The sequence below is a fragment of the Salvelinus sp. IW2-2015 genome, unplaced genomic scaffold (genome assembly GCF_002910315.2).
Source record: "Salvelinus sp. IW2-2015 unplaced genomic scaffold, ASM291031v2 Un_scaffold1222, whole genome shotgun sequence".
NCBI lineage: Eukaryota > Metazoa > Chordata > Actinopteri > Salmoniformes > Salmonidae > Salvelinus > Salvelinus sp. IW2-2015.
Window position 1 is genome coordinate 130,089 of NW_019942786.1, and position 20,830 is coordinate 150,918.

Sequence of the window (20,830 nt, forward strand, 5' to 3'; positions counted from 1 at the left end):
TAATGTGAGAGGTTCAGCATGTCTTGGGGGCTGTGATATAAAATGCTATCCTCCTGTGTTATTGGTAATGGTGCAGAGGTTAGCATGTTCTTGGGGGTGTGATATAAAATGCTATCCTCCTGTGTTATTGGTAATGGTGAGAGGTTAGCATGTCTTGGGGGTATGATATAAAATGCTATCTCTCCTGTGTTATTGTAATGGTGAGAGGTTAGCATGTGCTTGGGGGTGTGATATAAATGCTAATCTCTCCTGTGTTATTGTAATGGTGAGAGGTTAGCATGTCTTGGGGGTATTGATTAATTAAATGCAACCTCCCTTGTTATTGTAATGGTGAGAGGTTAGCATGTCTTGGGGTTATATAAACATGCTAACCTCCCTGTTGTATTGGGTAATGGTGGAGAGGTTAGCATGTCTTAGGGGGTATGAAAATAAATGCTACCTCCCCTGTTTGTATGTGAAGGTTGCATTCTGGGATGATGTAAACAGCATCTGCGTTATGGTAATGGGTGAGAGGTAGCATGTCTTGGGGGTATGATATAAAATGCTATCCTCCTTGTGTTAGGTAGGATCTTTGGGGTATGTATAAAACTCTCCTGGTAGGTATGTAGAGGTTAGCATGTTCTGGGGGTATGCATTAAATGCTATCCTCCCCCTGTGTTATTTGGTAATGGGAGAGAGGTTAGCAATGTCTTGGGTGGTATTGATATATAAATATGCATCCTCCTGTGTTATTGGTAATGGTGAAGAGGTTTAGCATGTCTTGGGGGTATGATAATAAATATGCTATCTCCTGTGTTTATTGAAGAGGGTTGGACTGAAAACCCACAGGACCAATAGCTCCTCCAGGAAGAGGGTTGGACTGAAAACCTACAGGACGGTAGATCCAGAAAGAGGGTTGGACTGAAAACGCACAAGGACCATAGCCTTCCAGGAAGAGGGTTGGAATCCCTGATGTAGTGAATCAGTATCGATTGAGATTGCTTGATCTTGTTGATTTCATTCCTCTAAGGTTTGTTGGTGATCCGAAGAGAGCGATTGATCCCAGAGACACAATGAGAAGCCTGCCCAATAACACAGGAGGATAGCATTTTATATCATACCCCCAAGACATGCTAACCTCTCACCATTACCAATAACACAGGAGGATAGCATTTTATATCATACCCCCAAGACATGCTAACCTCTCACCATTACCAATAACACAGGAGGATAGCATTTTTCTGGGGGGAAGATATTTGTGCATCTTTAACTTACTCAAAATTATTCATGATTCATTCAGGATTATCCGTAATCATAGCAGCATCCACATTAAGTAAAAGTGTTTAGAAATATATTATATTCTTATTTACAATAAAAGTGATTCCAAAATGACACAATACATTATTTACCCTTCATTTCTATTGGGCACAAAATAATCTGGAACATAACCAAAACACACAGCAAATTTGTAGAGTCACAAGCTCTGATGTAATCATTGTGTGCTATGAATATGTGTCACGTTCCTGACCTGTTTTCTGTTAGTTTTTGTATGTGTTAGTTGGTCAGGACGTGAGTTTGGGTGGGCAGTCTATGTTTTCTGTTTCTATGTTGGTTAATGGGTACCTAATATGGTTCTCAATTAGAGGCAAGTGGTTTTCATCTCCTCTGATTGAGAATCATATTAAGGTAGGTGTTGTCACATTGTTTGTCGTGGGTGGTTGTCTTCGTGTCTGTGTTTGTTTGCACCATACGGGACTGTTTCGTTCGTTCATCGTTTTATGTAGTCATTTTTCCTGTTCGTGCGTTCTTCGTGTTATATGTAAGTTCGTATGTTCAGGTTTGTCTACATTCGTTTTGTTGTTTTGTAAGTATTCAAGTGAAGTTCGTGTTTTTCGTCTACACTTAAATAAATTCATTATGTCTAAATACAATGCTGCAGTTTGGTTCAATCCCTGCTCCTCCTCTTCGGATGAAGAGGAGGAGGAACGCCGTTACAATATGAGACCAAATACTACACTTTTGACTACTTTAATACACATATACTGTACCCTCAAAAAGTATTCAAACCCCTTGACTTTGTCCATGTTTTGTTGTGTTACAAAGTGTGTAGATCGTTTTTGTCAACGATCTACACACAAAACTCTGTCAAAGTAGAAGAAAAATTCGAACATTTCTGAAAAAAAAACAGCATAAAAAATTCAAACAGTAATGTACAGTATCTTGATTCGATAAGTATTCAACTGCCTGAATCAATACATGTCAGATTCACCTTTGGCAGCGATTAAAGCTGTGAGTCCTTCTGGGTAAATCTCAAAGAAATTTACACACCTGGATTGTGCAATATTCGCCCATTGTTCTTTTTAAAATTCTTAAAGTTCTGTCAAATTGATTGTTAATCATTGCTAGACAACCATTTACAGGTCTTTCCATAGATTTTCATTCAGATTTAAATTCAAAACTGTAACTCGGCCACTCAGGAACATTCACTGTCTTCTTAGTAAGCAACTCTAGTGCGGATTTGGCCGTGTGTTTTAGGTTATTGTCCTGCTGAAAGGTGGATTCATCTACCAGTGTCTGGTGGAAAGCAGATAACCAGGTTTCCCTCTAAGATTTTGCCTGTGCTTAGTTCCATTCAGTTTATTTTTTTATCCTGAAAAACTTCCCACTCCTTAACAATTACAAGCATACCCATAACATGCCACCACCATGCTTGAAAATATGGAGAGTGGTACTCAGTAATGTGTGGTATTGGATTTGCCCCAAACATAACACTTTGTATTCAGGACAAAAAGTTAATTGCTTTGTCACATTTGTTGCAGTATTACTTTATTGCCTTGTGGCCAACAGGATGCATGTTTTGGAATATATTTATTCTGTACAGGCTTCCTTCTTTTCACTCTGTCATTTAGATTAGTATTGTGGAGTAACTAAAATGTTGTTGATCCATCCTCAGTTTCTCTTATCACAGCCATTAAATTCTGCAACTGTTTTAAAGTCACCTTCGGCCTCATTGTGAAATCCCAGAGTGATTTCCTTCCTCTCCGTCAACTGAGTTAGGAAGTATCTTTGTATTGTAATTAATAACTTCACCATGCTCAAAGGGATGCTCAATGTCTGCTTTAAAAAATATATATATACCCATCTACCAACAGCTGCCCTTCTTTGTGAGGTACTGGAATACTTCCCTGGTCTTTGTGGTTGAATATGTGTTTGAAATCCAGTGATTGACTGAGGGACCTTACAGATCATTGTATGTGTGAGGTTCAGAGATGAGGTAGTCATTCAAAAATCATGTCGAACACTATTATTGCACACAGAGTGAGTCCATGAAACTTATGTGACTTGTTAAGCCCAATTTTTACTCCTGAACGTAATTTGGTCTTGTCATAAAAAAAAAGGGGGTTGAATACTTATTGAGACATTTTCAAAAAACATAATTCCACTTTGGGTCATTGTGTGTGACAAAAATTCCACTTTGGGTCATTGTGTGTGACAAAAATTCCACTTTGGGTCATTGTGTGTGACAAAAATTCCACTTTGGGTCATTGTGTGTGACAAAAATTCCACTTTGGGTCATTGTGTGTGACAAAAATTCCACTTTGGGTCATTGTGTGTGACAAAAATTCCACTTTGGGTCATTGTGTGTGACAAAACAAATCTCAATTGAATCCATTTGAAATGCAGGCTGTAACAACATCATGTGTTAAATGTAAAGGGGTATGAACACTTTCTGAGGCACTAAGTGAATTTATCCCAATACTTTTGGTCCCTTAAAATGGGGGATGACTATGTACCCTCAGAAATAGCCTCAAATTAAAGCTGAGAGTTTGCACTTTAACCTCATCACCACTGTATCATTTCAAATCCAAAGTGCTGGTGTACAGAGCACAAACCAACAAAAAAAATGGTTACTGTCCCAATACTTTTGGAGCTCACTGCACTGCCCATAATGTCTATACACACACCATCATATACATATATTTATATCCCGGACTCTGACATTGCACGTTCTAATATTTCTATATTCCTTTCTATATTTATTTTAGATTTTGCGTGTATTGTTGTATATCGTTAGATATTACTGCACTGTTGGAACACAAGCAATTCACTACACCTGCAATAACATCTGTTAAATATGTGTACGCGACCAATAACATTTTATTTTATTCTATGTCAGCGCAGAAACGTGGTAATTAACTACAATGACCATAATCCATTGGGCCAGTTTTTTCCCGGCTCGGAACAGAGACGGGTCAGAGAGAAAAAGCGAGGTTTTACTCTCGTCAAAATCTGTCAAAAATAAGACCAATGCGTTTCTATGGGCTTATATTGAACCTGACAGACAATTGAATATTCACAATTTTTCGCTTCGGAATTCCCATGAACCCCCTAAGGTCGATGTCCGCGCCACTGCGGAAATCGAATTGGCATAATATAAACATCTGTATCAAAATCAGTCAGTTTAAGTTGAAGGTATATCTGTTTTTTAGCCTTGGATGCATCTCAATCCACCACATCCACATATGTCGCACTTTTGAAAGGTGACAAAGTTAGAGCGGTGTTTGTCAGACCATTGAGACAACCCGAAAAATTGGTCTTCTCACAAAATCGTCTAACCGAACGGTTTGGTCGACACAGACAGACACAGACAGACACAGATCAAGTGTGTGAGTTAAGACTGACCTGCCGTCCTGTCTGTCAATCATGCGGAGGTTGTGGAGAGTAGAAGTAATGTCATGTGGACACATCCCGGTGGCCTTGCTTATTCCTTTAATGCTGATGTGTTTATCTGGCTGCTTATAGAGGTACTCCACCATGACACTTTTCCAATATGCCAGGTAGGATAAGCGACCCAGATCTGACAGAGGCTTCTCTGGGGAGCCAGCTTGTCCTTCCTGCCTCGAGAGAAGGTAACCTGAAACAGACACATTCAAACAAAACAAAATGGTGTGAGAGGATGAAGACATAACATGGAAAAGACACAGAAAGCTTACCTAAAATGACCTATTATAACAAAACAACAATTTTGTGAGAAGGTAGGGAACCTAAAAAGACACATTCAAATGATGTGTGGGCCCCTCTGGCCCCTACTCACAGAGGTTTCTTCTCTCTTCAACTGTTGTCCTTACCTTGATGTCGAGCTCCCCATCTCTCCTTGCCCTAGTTCTACAGTGACTAGCCTAACTGATCAGGAACTGAGACTCGACTGTTGTCCTTACCTCGATGTCGAGCTCCCCATCTCTCCTTGCCCTAGTTCTACAGTGACTAGCCTAACTGATCAGGAACTGAGACTCGACTGTTGCTCTTTACCTACTTCCTTAGAAATATAATAATGACAGTGGACAGACGGACACTTTCTGTAATTCCCCTTGTCACTGCAATAATACACATACGCTCCATCATCCTAACCAACAACAAGTTATTCCTACTAATATGCTGATTATGTAAGGGATAATCAAGGAGGAGCTATGCGTTCTATGGAACATAATGAACTACATGGAAGGTGTGAACTTCCACAGAGTTGCATTATTTTCCAGAGAACACATAGAGCCCCGAGTTGATAATCCCTTCCATAGTGTAACGACCCAGGGTTTATAAGCGTGGATATCGACTCTGCCGCTCGAGCATGCTTTTGCGGCACAGTCGATAGCGCGCCAGAACTTCGGGCTAGAAGGTCGAGGGTTCGAGACCTGCTCCCTGCCGGTTTCATTACGATACCACGGCTATAATTTAACACATTTGCTGGTAGAAATGTGTTCAACATCCCCTGAAGTAGCCAGCTAGCAAGTTTTACTAGATAGCTCCAGTAGTTGCCATGGTAACCAAATACACATACTTGCTAGTTTAGCTAACCAATAAGAGAGCCTCACTCTAGGAGCTCCGATGTATAATGACAAACGCCACGGGTCACTCATTTATATAGTTTGGAAGGACACACAGGTGTCTGTAATCATGGGTGTGGCTTGATGTCATTGGTTGATTTACAGATACAAACAGAACATATAAAAAGCATCATATATACAATAATAAAAATAATAAAAAATTACCTAACATTATTATTTTGGAAACGGTACATTAATGATATTTTTGTTCTATGGAGGGGTGATGCAAAACAGCTCCAGGCGTTTCCATGCTTTTCTTAATTAACTCTTGTTCTGAGCACCTGAGATTTACTATGCAGTCTGACGCACGTCAAATCAATTTCCTTGATCTTTTGATTTTGTGTGAGGATAACGTTCTATACACTGATCTTTACAGGAAACCTACTGATCCTAACAGTTTGTTGAGGGCTGATAGTTGTCACACGCTTCTCTTGAAAAACAGTTTACCCTACAGCCAACTCTGTCGAATCAAAAAACAAAATAAGATTGACAGAAATCAGACTGAGATGCAAAGAAAATTCAAGGAGAGGGGGTACAAAAACGGTCATATTAATACTGCCATTGAGAAAATCCCAAACAAATCGAGACATGATCTCTTACAAGGACAGTCTCGCAAAAAGAAGCATTCTTGGGTTTTAACTACGCGCTATTCAAAGAGCTCTGAACAAGCTAAGGGACTCGTTCAAACAATGGCACATTCTAAAATCTAATGACAGTATCGGTAATGTGTTATTTTCTTGCTTGCCGAAATTCCTCCCCCGCCCTTCTATTTTGGGACTGCAAGGCCTGGCACACTTCTGAATCATTTTTGCTGACCTATGATGCCCTCTGATGTGTGCCACAGGAAGTATTAGACTCTAGTCACAAAAGGAAGTGGTTATTTCAGCAAAAATCATTTTCAGAGCCCTTTTACGGATTTTCCTGCATTGTTTTTGAACTTTTTCTGTTTTGTTTTCAGAATGTAGGTTAGTAATAACAATAATAATAACAATAATAAATAAAACTTTGTACTCTGGGTGAAAAATAAAGTTCAAATATATAAGTCAACATGAATGTAGAGGAAAGGGGGCAAACTAGATCACAACTATCTCGGCCACATACGATTCTAGGTCTCGAAGGGAAAATCGCGGACTTGGAAGATGACAAGGGGGTTATTTTCCCTAAAATAAATGTGGATCACCTGAGGCCTCAAATAGAGGAGACTCCTCGGATCCCTCATAAAATAAAATCAGCAGCCTCCTCAGCCACCACACCAGCATCCTCCACCTCCTCAGCCACCACACCAGCATCCTCCACCTCCCCAGCCTCCACACCAGCATCCACCACCTCCTCAGCCACCACACCAACAGCCTCCACCTCCTCAGCCACTAAACCAGCATCCTCCACCTCCTCAGCCACCACACCAACAGCCTCCACCTCCTCAGCCACCACAGCCAGCATCCTCCACCTCACAGCCACCACACCAGCATCCTCCACCTCCTCAGCCTCCACACCAACAGCCTCCACCTCCTCAGCCACCACACCAGCATCCTCCACCTCCTCAGCCACCACACCAGCATCCTCCACCCCCAGCCTCCACACCAGCATCCACCAGCCTCCTCAGCCACCACACCAACGCCTCCACCTCCTCAGCCACTAAACCAGCATCCTCCACCTCCTCAGCCACCCACACCAACAGCCTCCACCTCCTCAGCCACCACACCAACAGCCTCCACCTCCTCAGCCACCAACCAAGCATCCTCCACCTCACAGCCACCACACCAGCATCCTCCACCTCCTCAGCCTCCACACCAGCATCTCCACCTCCTCAGCCACCACACCAGCATCCTCCACCTCCTCAGCCACCACACCAGCATCCTCCACCTCCACAGCCACCACAACCAGCATCCTCCACCTCCACCACACCAATATCCTCCACCTCCTCAGCCACCACACCAGCGTCCTCCACACCAGCAGGTGCAGCCACCACACCAGCCACCACAGCAGGCCTCCACCTCCTCAGCAGCCTCCACCTCCTCAGCCACCACACCACAGCCTCCACCTCCTCAGCCACCACACCAACAGCCTCCACCTGCTCAGCCACCACACCAGCGTCCTCCACACCAGCAGGTGCAGCCACCACACCAGCCACCACAGCAAGGCCTCACCTCCTCAGCCACCACACCAACAGCCTCCACCTCCTCAGCCACCACACCAACAGCCTCCACCTGCTCAGCCACCATGCCAGCAGCCTCCACCTCCACCACCACACCAGCGTCCTCCACCTCCTCAGCCGCTACACCAGCAGCAGCAGCTACTGATATAAACAAATGTATGTATGTAATCCTGTCAGGTTGATCCATGTATATATCTCAGTAGACTTGCAGGTACATTTTTCCAGGTGCTGCAGAGGCTTGGGGAGGGAAAGATGTATATGTGCTGTTGTCTAGAATCGGCCAAATCTTTTATCAGGATCTCCACAGGACTGGTCCAAATATGGAGCTGGAAAGCGAGGTAAGATTGTGTTGCACATACAGTATATGTAAACACTGTATGTGTGTGATTCATCTGTGTATTTGAAGAAAACCTAAATTGTTGTTTTTCCATGTAACAGATTTACCTTCACTGTCTTTCTTTTTTTTTTTTTTTTCTGTCAGACCATCAATGCCTACATGTTCCATCTGGTGCAGAATTTTAACAGGCAGTCAACCCGAGCAAGCTTTCTACATTGACACCTTTAAAATGACTGGCACTTGGGGCAGCAAGAAATCAAAACGTCGGTTGGATTATTCTCATTAATATCATAATGTTATATTTGACAGATTTTGAACTCAAGCAACTGTATCCTTGCTCTTTTAAATTTCAGATTGATCCAATGCTGTACAAGTACATTATTGGCATCATCAATGAACACAACCGCTGGACTGTGATGGTAAGAGCCGCTAAGGCAGTACTAAGAAATACATACATATTACAGAATATACATGTGAACACATACACGTGTGTAAAATGTCGTTGAATACTTGCAAATTATAATCTTAAGTGTAACATAATTTTGTTGGGGGAAAACTCAAATGACCATCACATTTTTTGCCCCCCCCCAGTTTGTTGAATGTGTTCTGAAGGAGGAGTCGATTGTCTTTTCAAATACGGACAAAGACGTTAACATCACGAGAAAAGAAATAGCAGTCACTCTCCTCCAAAACATCGGTATGTTCAAAAAACATTTATATGGATCTTTCAAGGTTATCTTTGATCCAACTTCTGACTAGATAGCCACTAAAACACATGTATTTAAATAATTGTGTTACAAGAAACCAATACTATTCCCTTGTTCCCTGTTCGCTCTGAAAAATACATGTAAAGATGTATAGACTACTTGACATTATGTTTTGCTAGATGACCTGAGCTAACTGTGCCACTTCTGTGGGGAGGTGGACAATAATGAGGAAGACAATACCTGGGTAATTGCTTGTTCAATTCTAAAAAGGCACATTTCTACGAGTACAAATTTGTATAAGCAGTAATATTTCTAGAGGTAGTATTATCCACTTTGTCTGTAAAGCAAGAAAATGTATTTAATGTTTTAAATATACAGTGGGGAGAACAAGTATTTGATACACTGCCGATTTTGCAGGTTTTCCTACTTACAAAGCATGTAGAGGTCTGTCATTTTTATCATAGGTACACTTCAACTGTGAGAGACGGAATCTAAAGAACAACTTTTTGGAAGTTTTTTGGAAATGTTGAAAGGAAGTACGGATAGAATAACAACACAATAGATCTGGTAAAAAGTAATAAAAGAAAAACCACCGTTCTTTTGTATTTTTCTGTACCCATCATCTTTGAAAATTGCAAGAAAAAGGCATAATGTAATTAATTTCCAGCCCAGTCAATTTTAAATGTTGTCCCACTAGATTTGGCATCAGTGTATGTGCAATGTTTTTAGACTGATCCCAATAACCATTGCATTTCCTGTTCAAATGTTGTATCAAGACTGAACCAAATGTGCCTAGTTTTTTTATTAATAACTATTCATGTTCAAAATTGTGCATCTCCTCACACAATAGCATGGTATTCTTTCAACTGTAATAGCTACTGTGAATTGGAACAGTGCATTAGATTAACAAGATAAGCTTTCTGACAATGTCAGATATGTCTATGTCCCTGGGAAATGATCTTGTTACTTAAAAACCTTCATGCTATCGCATTAGCTACGTTAGCTCAACCGTCCCGTGGAAGGGAACCAAAATCCCGAAAGAAAGTTTAAAAAAATGGATAATAATAAATACGGATAAGAAATAAAAATAACAAGTATCAAAGAGGCAGCAGTAAAAATAACAATAGTGAGACTATATACAGGCCGGATACCGGTACAGAGTCAATGTTGCGGGCGCACCAGTTAGTTGAGGAATATGTACATATGGGTATTTATTAAAAGTGACTATGCATAGATTAACAAGAGAGAGTAGCAGCGGTGTAAAAAGGGGGGTCTGGGAGCCATTTGATTAAGTGTTCCGGAGTCTTATGGCTTGGGGTTTAGAAGCTGTTTAGAAGCCTCTTGGACCCTAGACTTGGCACTCCGGTACGTTTGCCGTGCGTAGAGAGAGAAACAGTCTATGAACTAGTGCTGGAGTCCGACATTGTTTTCAGGGCCTTCCTTTGACACTGCCTTGGTATATAGAGGTCCTGGATGGCAGGGAGCTTGGCCGTTGAGTACTAGTGCCGTTGCCCTACCTCTGTAGTGCCTTTAAGGTCGAGGTCGAGCAGTTTTGCCATACCAGGCAGCGATGCAACCAATCCGGATGCTCTCGATGGTGCAGCTGTAGAAACTTTTGAGATCTGGAGGACCCATGCCAAGTCTCCTGAGGGGGAAATAGGTTTTTTCGTGCCCTATTTAATGACTCTCTGGTGTGCTTGGACCATGTTCTTTGTTGTGATGTGGACACCAAGGAACTTGAAGCTCTCAACCTGCTCCACTGCTGCTCATCGATGAAGAATAGGGGATGCTTGGTCTTTTTTCCTGTAGTCCACAATCATCTCCTTCGTCTGTCACGTTGAGGTAGAGGTTGTTTGTTCTCACACCCACACGGCCAGGGCCTGTTGCACAAAACTAGGATAAGGGATTAAGCCTAGGATATCTTGGGTGATCCTGGCTCAATTTGATCCCGTAATCCGGTTGCACTAAAGATGGATAGGGGGCAGGAAGGATAATGTTTATGGTATAAATTACCATGGAGATTTATTTCTGTGGAGCTAAGCCGCTCCAGACAGGCTAAATTCCCAGGATCTATTTAATCTCATCCCTAATGTCAGTCAGCAGTCACCACAAATGAAACCAATAGTTTAATTTCACTGCTCACTATCATTGTTACATCACATATAACTAGACCCATGTTATTATTTTAACGTTTGTGATCATTAATTTCATGATTTTGGAATAAAAAAATGAATTTTTAGATGATGTGCTATCAATTAGATAATTTACAGTTTCCCATAGACTATAAGCTATATATAAAATGATAGAATATTAGGGCCACAGAGGGAAAAAAAACACAAGTCATAATATTGTAACCAGTTGTTTTAAAGGAGGACAGTTTTAAATGACAGATGTGGGCCATTTCGTGAAATTGTACTTCAGTATGGTTTCATAAACAAAGACATGCTGATGTGCCAGAATATTAAGTATCACATTGTTCATAAGTATCAAAACTGTAAAAACAATATGTAGCTTTTCTGCAGAAAGAACCAGCCCCTAAATTTATGACTTTTAATCCTTTTCTTCAGTGTGGCCCTAGACTTCTGTCATATAAACAAATACCACATTCCATAGATAATAAACACAATGTGTAACATTATGTTTCCTTTATTGAATAAGGATCAAAACAAGCAGGTAAACCATCAGCTCCTTTCGAAACTGAAGTCACAGGTGGGACTCTACAAGATGGAAAGCACAGATCCAAGCATATTAATACAAATGATACATACACATTCAAAGGTCTGTATATAAACACCCTGCATGTCTGCACACTGAAAATAAATGCAGGACAAATTTCCATACACATCAACTGAACAGACAAATGAATGATGCAGTAGCCTCCCTGCAGCCTTGTATTACACACAGTATACGCACAAACATCATAAGAGGCCAAAAATTTCGTCAAAAAAACGAACCCAAAAAAACCCCAAATTCCTCTGCCACCGCAAGGACATAATTTAAACCAAAATTGAAACGCAACACATACTAATAAAATAATTCAACACATATTGGTCCCTCAGCAGCGACCCACTGTCGTCATCCAGGGGATAGATTGCCGGAATTGTCCCAGTCCATGGCTGGGTGGCAACTCTGGGGCCCTCTCCTTCTCAGGCAGGCCACATTGTGAGGACAGCACAAGCCACAGTGAATATCACATGCCCTAACAGGGTGACCCTTAATTTGTGGAATAGGCAGTGAAAGCGTGCCTTCAGGAGGCCAAAGGTCATTTCAACTCTGGGCCCTGGTCCTGGCATTGGGTTCATGGTTGTAGGCCTGCTGTGCTTCCTGGGGGTCTGAAAGGTGTCAGGAGAAAAGGCTGGCAGCCATACCTGTCCTCCCAGCAAATTCACACCAGAGAATTCACCTCCAACACAAAATCTCATCATTACTTACCGTCATAAACACAGTGATATTCTTGACACAGCATGAGGTTATAATAGGGGGTTGTGTGGCTTACTTGTGATAGGCACTGATAGATTCAGAGGGCCCGAAAAGATTCTGGAGTCATGGACTGAGCCGGCATTTTTGCCACAACATTGCTGATCACACAGTCAGCATTGGCAGACCACTGAAATCATAAGATGAAGGAATATTACACCAATCATGCACATCACTGGCAATGCAGAGTGTCGCATGGACAATATCAAAAGTTATGTTCACCTGAAACATTAATGCTGTGAAAGATCCTATTCAACAAAATCGGCCTCATGGGCACCTGAGGGGGCTTTTATCCTTATGTGTGTGCAGTCGCACTGCACCAATGACATTGGGGAACTGTCACACAAAGTTAATGAGTATCCTAACTATGTGTTAACAGTTGTCCTGTAATTTGTAGATCCTCTTACCTCTGCAATCCTATAAAACCCTCTTTGATGTCACAGAAGTCTTTCTGTGGCCAGGGAAGAGATGGAAGACATCGTGCTAATGCTTTGATAGCCCAGACACACACTCCTTAATTGGTGCGGCAAATTGTGGCCTTGTTTAGCTGTTCTGCATCCCCCCAACTGAGTACAGGAAGGCTCCACTAGAAAAAAGCGCAAGGCCACACAAACCAATTTGCTTCCACACTCAGTGCATGGCTTCCCGTGCGTGGCGGTGCCTTAATCTGGGACCCAGTAAAGTCTGCATAAGATACCTGTGTGATCTGCAGAACCTGTATCTTTCATTATAGATGGTCTCAGGGAAGGCCATGTCAACCGGTCCACTGAAGACCTTCTCGCCTGAAGGGCTCTCCTCAGCATCAAGTCTCTTCATCCACATCTTACTCGCAACTGAATGGCATCAGCATCAGTAGCAATTGTAGAGCAGAAAGGAACACAAAAGTAACAACTTGTTTATGGGCCTTCATGATAGGCTAGTGCCACCACCTGGTGCTGGGGGGGTGGGCGTAGAGAAAGAGGGCGATGCTTATAACGGATGACTTGGTTGTACTGATTGCTGGGAAAATAAAAAAACTTAGAAAGATTGCCACCGTCCTGTGTGCTCAAATAAGAAGCTCATATGTCATGCTCCTTGATTTACGAGAATAATACCTAATTTTTATTTTTGAGCTTGTCATCTTCTTGGAGCTGGGGAGGAAAGAAAAATAAGTGATTAATACATTTGTGTTACATAGCATACAGTGTACATTGAAGGCATATCTCACCTCCCTCTTCAAGTTTTTTTTATTTCAGGTCCAGTTTCCTAATTGTCCTCTTTTTTATTTTCGACTCCAGTGCAAGATTTTCCATTCTTTTTTCTTCTTGTAACTGAATGTCTATGTCTGCCAGTTCTATTTGGGCGCCGGAGGTGGTTTTCCATACAATTTCTGATAGCTTGTGAGTTCTCTGTGAACACAATACAATTAGCGCAGCTGGAATTTTGGAGGATGTGGTGTCCTTTTAATTAATACGCACTATTGTTGCCAGGCTGTTTCCCACTGTATAGCATCTGGTCCTGTAAAATAAATTAGATTTTTTTTGATTTGATGAGGATCCTCAACCATTGTAGAAAGTAAATAGTACTTTCATAGTCTTAACATGAATACCTCATGCCTTCTGAATCCAGAGAGATGGTCTCTCCTCATCCATCGTCTTCCATCATGTGCTGTTCTGCTGCCTGGGCCCTTCACCCTATTCACATTTAAATCGGATTCATATTGAAGCTAGTAGCAAGTACATGCAGCCTACAGTATGCTTGATGAGTACTCAACTGGATCAGCATCGTCTGGTGGCTTGTGCTGGTGGCTCTACAGGAACACAGTGCTGCCGACACTGCAAGGCATAGGTAAACCAAAGTCAGACAGTCCAAATTGATTCAAATGAATGTGGTTGTATCCATGTAGAGATGGAAGGACATACTTGAATGAACGGTGCATCCTTGGAAAAAAGAGGAACCTATGGCTCGTCTCTTTCCCCCAGGGATCCCTCTAAGACGGCCTGCTTTATTTAAGCTCCGGGCATGCCATGTCCTCTGCTGGGTAAGGTTCAGCCTTTGGTGACGCCACCACCCGTGCCTTGTCTGTTGGGTATTCTTTTCACTGCTAAAACAGTACAGACATGTGTGAGCAGGCACCTTCTGGGTACAAATATGCTTGTGCTTTGTTAAAATATTAGTCAGGGACATACCATTCTGCAGAATGTTCTTTGTATTTGATTTTGACCTGCTGCCATGTCCGTTTTTGGCCCGTTCATGTTTAATTACAACCACACAACACACACACACACACACAACCACATTTAATGGAGTCACACTGCAAAAAATTACTTGGTAATTTTTTGTCTTGTTTTCAGTAAAAATATCAAAAATTTATCATAGCTTTTATACAGTGTGAATGGGTTACTTTAACACATTTCACTCATATCTGCGTGCATTTCAAAATTTAAAATGTAAACCGTTTTCATAATTCACAGTACAACTGCATTTTTTGGAGATGTGAATTAAATATTTGAATTGTAATTGTGATGTTTCAGCGGAGCGGTGAGTGTGTAATTGTGCACTACTTACGCATTCAGCGGTCTGGCATACTTGCCACGCTTTTTTCTCCGGGTTTGCTTTTTTTTTTATCACTGTGGCGGTGTTGCCTTTTCTCTTAATTATATATTTTACCTCCTCGTATGCCTCCATAGGATGGTGCTTCCGAACGGGGAAAAGTTAAGCGCTCTAGTTGCCATGGTAAATCAGTTAATCTGTGTCTGTGGCGGGGTCTATTTGAGTAGCCGTGAGCGGCGCACCTATCCGGATTGGTTTCAACCTGGCTTAATGAATCCGTGTCTGCTCATCTGGCTTGGTCTTTTGGCAACCAATTTAAGCCTGGACGCACATGTTTTGGTTCTGAGCTCAGCTGAAGTCATTTATCCCGGATGTCTTAATTCTACTTTTGTGCAACAGGCCCAGGTCTCTGACCTCCTACGTATAGGCTGTCTCGTCGTTGTCGTGTTTGTCATCTGCAAACTTAATGAAATGGTGTTGGAGTCCGTGCCTGGCCGTGCAAGTCATGAGTGAACAGGGAGTACAGGAGGGGGCTGAGCACACAACCATGAGGGGCCCTCTGTGTTGAGGATCACGGGCGGATGTGTTGTTACCTACCCTTAGCCACCTGGGGAGCGGCCCATCAGAAGTCCCAGGATCCAGTTGCAGAGGGAGCTGTTTAGTCCCAGGGTCCTTAGCTTAGTGTGAGCTTTGAGGGCACTATTTGGTGTTTGAACGCTGAGCTGTTAGTCAATGAATACATTCTCACATACAGTGGGGAGAACAAGTAATTTGATAGCACTCTCGAGTTCAAGTAACAGACACATTTCAACATCAACTGTTCAGAGGAGACTGCGTGAATCAGGCCTTCACCACTACTAAAGGACACCAATAGTAAGAAGAGACTTGCTTGGACGAAGAAACACGAGCAATGGACATTAGACCAGTGGAAATCTGTCCTTTGGTCTGATGAGTCCAAATTTGAGATTTTTGTGATTTTTGATCTCTACCACAAGTATTCTGCAGCGATACGCCATCCCATCTGGTTTGCGCTTAGTTGGACTATCATTTGTTTTTCAACAGGACAATGACCCAAAACACACCTCCAGGCGTGTAAGGGCTATTTGACCAAGGAGAGTGATCGATGCTGCATCAGATGACCTGGCCTCCACAATCACCCGAACTCAACCCAATTGAGATGGTTTGGATGAGTTGGACCGCAGAGTGAAGGAAAAGCAGCCAAACAAGTGCTCAGCATATGTGGAAACTCCTTCAAGACTGTTGGAAAACATTACAGGTGAAGAATGGTTGAGAGAATGCCAAGTGTGTGCAAAGCTGTCATCAAGGCAAAGGATGGCTACTTTGAAGAATATAAAATATATTTTGTTTTGTTTAAAGCTTTTTTGCTTACTACGTGATTCGATATGTGTTATTTCATCGTTTGATGTCTTCACTACTATTCTACAATGTAGAAAATAGTCAAATAAAGAAAAACCCTTGAATGAGTAGGTGTGTCCAAACTTTTGACTGGTTCTGTAGCTCCGTACCTCATCGCCTCTTCCACGTCATTCCAGATGCACCAGATAACATGTCTCCAGATGCTCTCTACGAAATTAGTACACATTCATGTATATAATTTGACATGATGTTAGTATATCAATCCATTGCTATATACCAGTATACATCCGTAAGTCATATAGAATCAATTTGTTACTTTGGTCTCATTTATACTCCATTTTTCTTTTGACCTTGTGGAATCATTGTTCCTTGCCAGTTACATCTCTGTTCTATTCCGCATGTATTTCCACCTTAGATAGTCATGTTATAATGTTGTTAATTGACAACTAGTCCAATTAGTATGAAGTGATAATTAGTTATACTTATCTATACACCAGTAAGAATTCGTACAACTATTATTTTTCTCACAGAGCTATGTTCTCTATCTGTATTTTAATCTGCATTGACTCTACTGTATGCCTGTCTCACACAACAGTTCCATTCCAACATGCAGCAGCTTGAAGCGTCTGATATGAGACTGCACAGCTGAGCACATGAAAAGGAGTCTCTAGCCTGCACGCCAGTGTAGGCTTATAAATGTGCTCATTTGGGGATTTGATAGTATTCCTGATTGGCCCTGTTTGGCCAATCAGGGAGCTTCTCAAAGTAATGTTTTCTTCACCTCAAACAGCAAGCAAACAAAGTCTGTTTTTTTCCATCCATTGAGAGTTAAACTAGTTCCGCAACTCATTTGAAAAATCTTTTGCGCCCGCTCTCCCTTTCGATAACCACACGGCGTGAAAGGGAGAGATGTCGTGCTCTGATCTAGTGGAAATGTCCTATTTCAGTGCTTGACTTGGACTGAAATAGGTTCCGGTGTTGTGCCTAAAAGCCCCCCCCCTGACAGAATCCCCCCTCCCCTGACAGAATCCCCCCCCCTGACAGAATCCCCCCCTAACAGAATCCCCCCCCTGACAGAATCCCCCCCCTGACAGAATCCCCACCCCCGACAGAATCCCCCACCCCTGACAGAATCCCCACCCCTGACAGAATTCCCCCCCTGACAGAATTCCCCCCCCTGACAGAATCCCCACCCCTGACAGAATCCCCACCCCTGACAGAATCCCCACCCCTGACAGAATCCCCCCCCCCGACAGAATCCCCACCCCCGACAGAATCCCCCCCCCTGACAGAATCCCCCCCCTGACAGAATTCCCCCCTACAGAATCCCACCCCCGACAGAATCCCCCCCCTGACAGAATCCACCCCCTGACAGAATCCCCACCCCTGACAGAATCCCCACCCCTGACAGAATCCCCACCCCTGACAGAATCCCCCCCCCCGACAGAATCCCCCCCCCTGACAGAATCCCCCCCCCTGACAGAATCCCCCCCCTGACAGAATCCCACCCTGACAGAATCCCCACCCCCTGACAGAATCCCCACCCCCTGACAGAATCCCCACCCCCGACAGAATCCCCCCCCCTGACAGAATCCCCACCCCCTGACAGAATCCCCACCCCCTGACAGAATCCCCCCCCCTGACAGAATCCCCACCCCCTGACAGAATCCCCACACCCTGACAGAATCCCACCCCTGACAGAATCCCCACCCCTGACAGAATCCCCACCCCCGACAGAATCCCCCCCCCCTGACAGAATCCCCCCCCTGACAGAATTCCCCCCCTGACAGAATCCCACCCCGACAGAATCCCCCCCCCTGACAGAATCCCCCCCTGACAGAATTCCCCCCCCTGACAGAATCCCCCCCCTGACAGAATCCCCCCCTGACAGAATCCCCCCCCCTGACAGAATCCCCACCCCCGACAGAATCCCCCCCCCCTGACAGAATCCCCCCCTGACAGAATCCCCACCCCTGACAAGATCCCCACCCCTGACAGAATCCCCCCCCCCCCTGACAGAATCCCCCCCCCGACAGTATCCCAGTAGTGTGTGCCACAGAAAGCAAAATTAGAGTATAAAGAAACATGAACATGTATTTTAGAAACCTTTTCTAATGTTTAAGAAAATAAAGATAATACACAATATTGTCCACACATAACACAAAAACATCACAGAGAGGTAAGTTTGTTAACAAACATTAAATAGGATATACAAATGTATATATTTGCATAATAAGATATAAAATGACAATAAATCAAAAATAAAAGACAATAAATACAATAAATAAATTGGAAAGCTGCAACAGCTCGACTGAACATTTAGTCCACTTTTTATGGAAAGTTTTCCAGGTGATACGCCTGGAACTCAAGCCTAACCTAATCTTATTATGCAAATATATACATTTCTATATCCTATTTAATGTTTGTTAACAAACTTACCTTTGTGATGTTATTGTGTGACAATATTTGTGTAACTGAAAATTATTCATGATTATTATTTGACCATGCTTGTCACTTATGAAATATTTGAACATCTTGGCATAGTTCTGTTATAATCTCCACCCGCACAGCCAGAAGAGGACTGGCCACCCCTCATAGCCTGGTTCCTCTCTAGGTTTCTTCCTATGTTTTGGCCTTCTAGGGAGTGTTTCCTAGCCACCGTGCTTCTACACCTGCATTGCTTGCTGTTTGGGGTTTTAGGCTGGGTTTCTGTACAGCACTTCGAGATATTAGCTGATGTACGAAGGGCTATAATAAAATAAACTTGATTTGATTTGATTTAACCTAGTCCTGACAGGCAGCGCAGACATAATCTTCCAATGATGGGATGGTTTTCATACAGGACTGGTGGAACCATCGTCTGCAGCGGTCACAACCAATCTGAAATGTATCATGATTTTTAAATATACAGTGGGGAGAACAAGTATTTGATACACTGACAATTTTGCAGGTTTTCCTACTTACAAAGCATGTAGAGGTCTGTAATTTTTATCATAGGTACACTTCAACTGTGAGAGAAGGAATCTAAAACAAAAATCAGAAAAATCACATTGTATGATTTTTAAGTAATTAATTTGCATTTTATTGCATGACATAAGTATTTGATACATCAGAAAAGCAGAACTGAATATTTGGTACAGAAACCTTTGTTTGCAATTAAGAGATCATACGTTTCCTGTAGTTCTTGACCAGGTTTGCACACACTGCAGCAGGGATTTTGGCCCACTCCTCCATACAGACCTTCTCCAGATCCTTCAGGTTTCGGGGCTGTCGCTGGGCAATACAGACTTTCGGCTCCCTCCAAAGATTTTCTATTGGTTCAGGTCTGGAGACTGGCTAGGCCACTCCAGGACTTGAGATGCTTCTTACGGAGCCACTCCTTAGTTGCCCTGGCTGTGTGTTTCGGGTCGTTGTCATGCTGGAAGACCGAGCCACGACCCATCTTCAATGCTCTTACTGAGGGAAGGAGGTTGTTGGTCAAGATCTCGCGATACATGGCCCCATCCATCCTCCCCTCAATACGGTGCAGTCGTCCTGTCCCTTTGCAAGAAAGCATCCCCAGAATGATGTTTCCACCTCCATGCTTCACGGTTGGGATGGTGTTCTTGGGTTGTACTCATCCTTCTATTTCCAAACACGGCGAGTGGAGTTTAGAGCAAAAAGCTCTATTTTTTGTCTCATCAGACCACATGACCTTCTCCCATTCCTCCTCTGGATCATCCAGATGGTCATTGGCAAACTTCAGACGGGCCTGGACATGCGCTGGCTTGAGCAGGGGGACCTTGCGTGCGCTGCAGGATTTTAATCCATGACGGCGTAGTGTGTTACTAATGGTTTTCTTTGAGACTGTGGTCCCAGCTCTCTTCAGGTCATTGACCAGGTCCTGCCGTGTAGTTCTGGGCTGATCCCTCACATTCCTCATGATCATTGATGCCCCACGAGGTGAGATCTTGCATGGAGCCCCAGACCGAGGGTGATTGACCGTCATCTTGAACTTCTTCCATTTTCTAATAATTGTGCCAACAGTTGTTGCCTTCTCACCAAGCTGCTTGGCTATTGTCCTGTAGCCCATCCCAGCCTTGTACAGGTCTACAATTTATCCCTGATGTCCTTACACAGCTCTCTGCTCTTGGCCATTGTGGAGAGGTTGGAGTCTGTTTGATTGAGTGTGTGGACAGGTGTCTTTTATACAGGTAATGAGTTTCAAACAGGTGCAGTTAATACAGGTAATGAGTGGAGAACAGGAGGGCTTCTTAAAGAAAAACTAACAGGTCTGTGAGAGCCGGAATTCTTACTGGTTGGTAGGTGATCAAATACTTATGTCATGCAATAAAATGCAAATTAATTACTTAAAAATCATACAATGTGATTTTCTGGATTTTTG

The 20,830-nt window shown here is 42.9% G+C and overlaps 1 protein-coding gene across 1 annotated transcript in view; it reads right to left on the minus strand.

The window, feature by feature from the left end:
- The window catches only part of LOC112070117 (histone acetyltransferase KAT6B-like), a 107,779-nt gene that overhangs the window by 11,163 nt on the left and 75,786 nt on the right, over positions 1 to 20,830 (minus strand). The window contains 1 exon segment of the mRNA XM_024137534.2: positions 4,663 to 4,894. Within this exon segment, the coding sequence (XP_023993302.1) occupies positions 4,663 to 4,894 (232 nt within the window).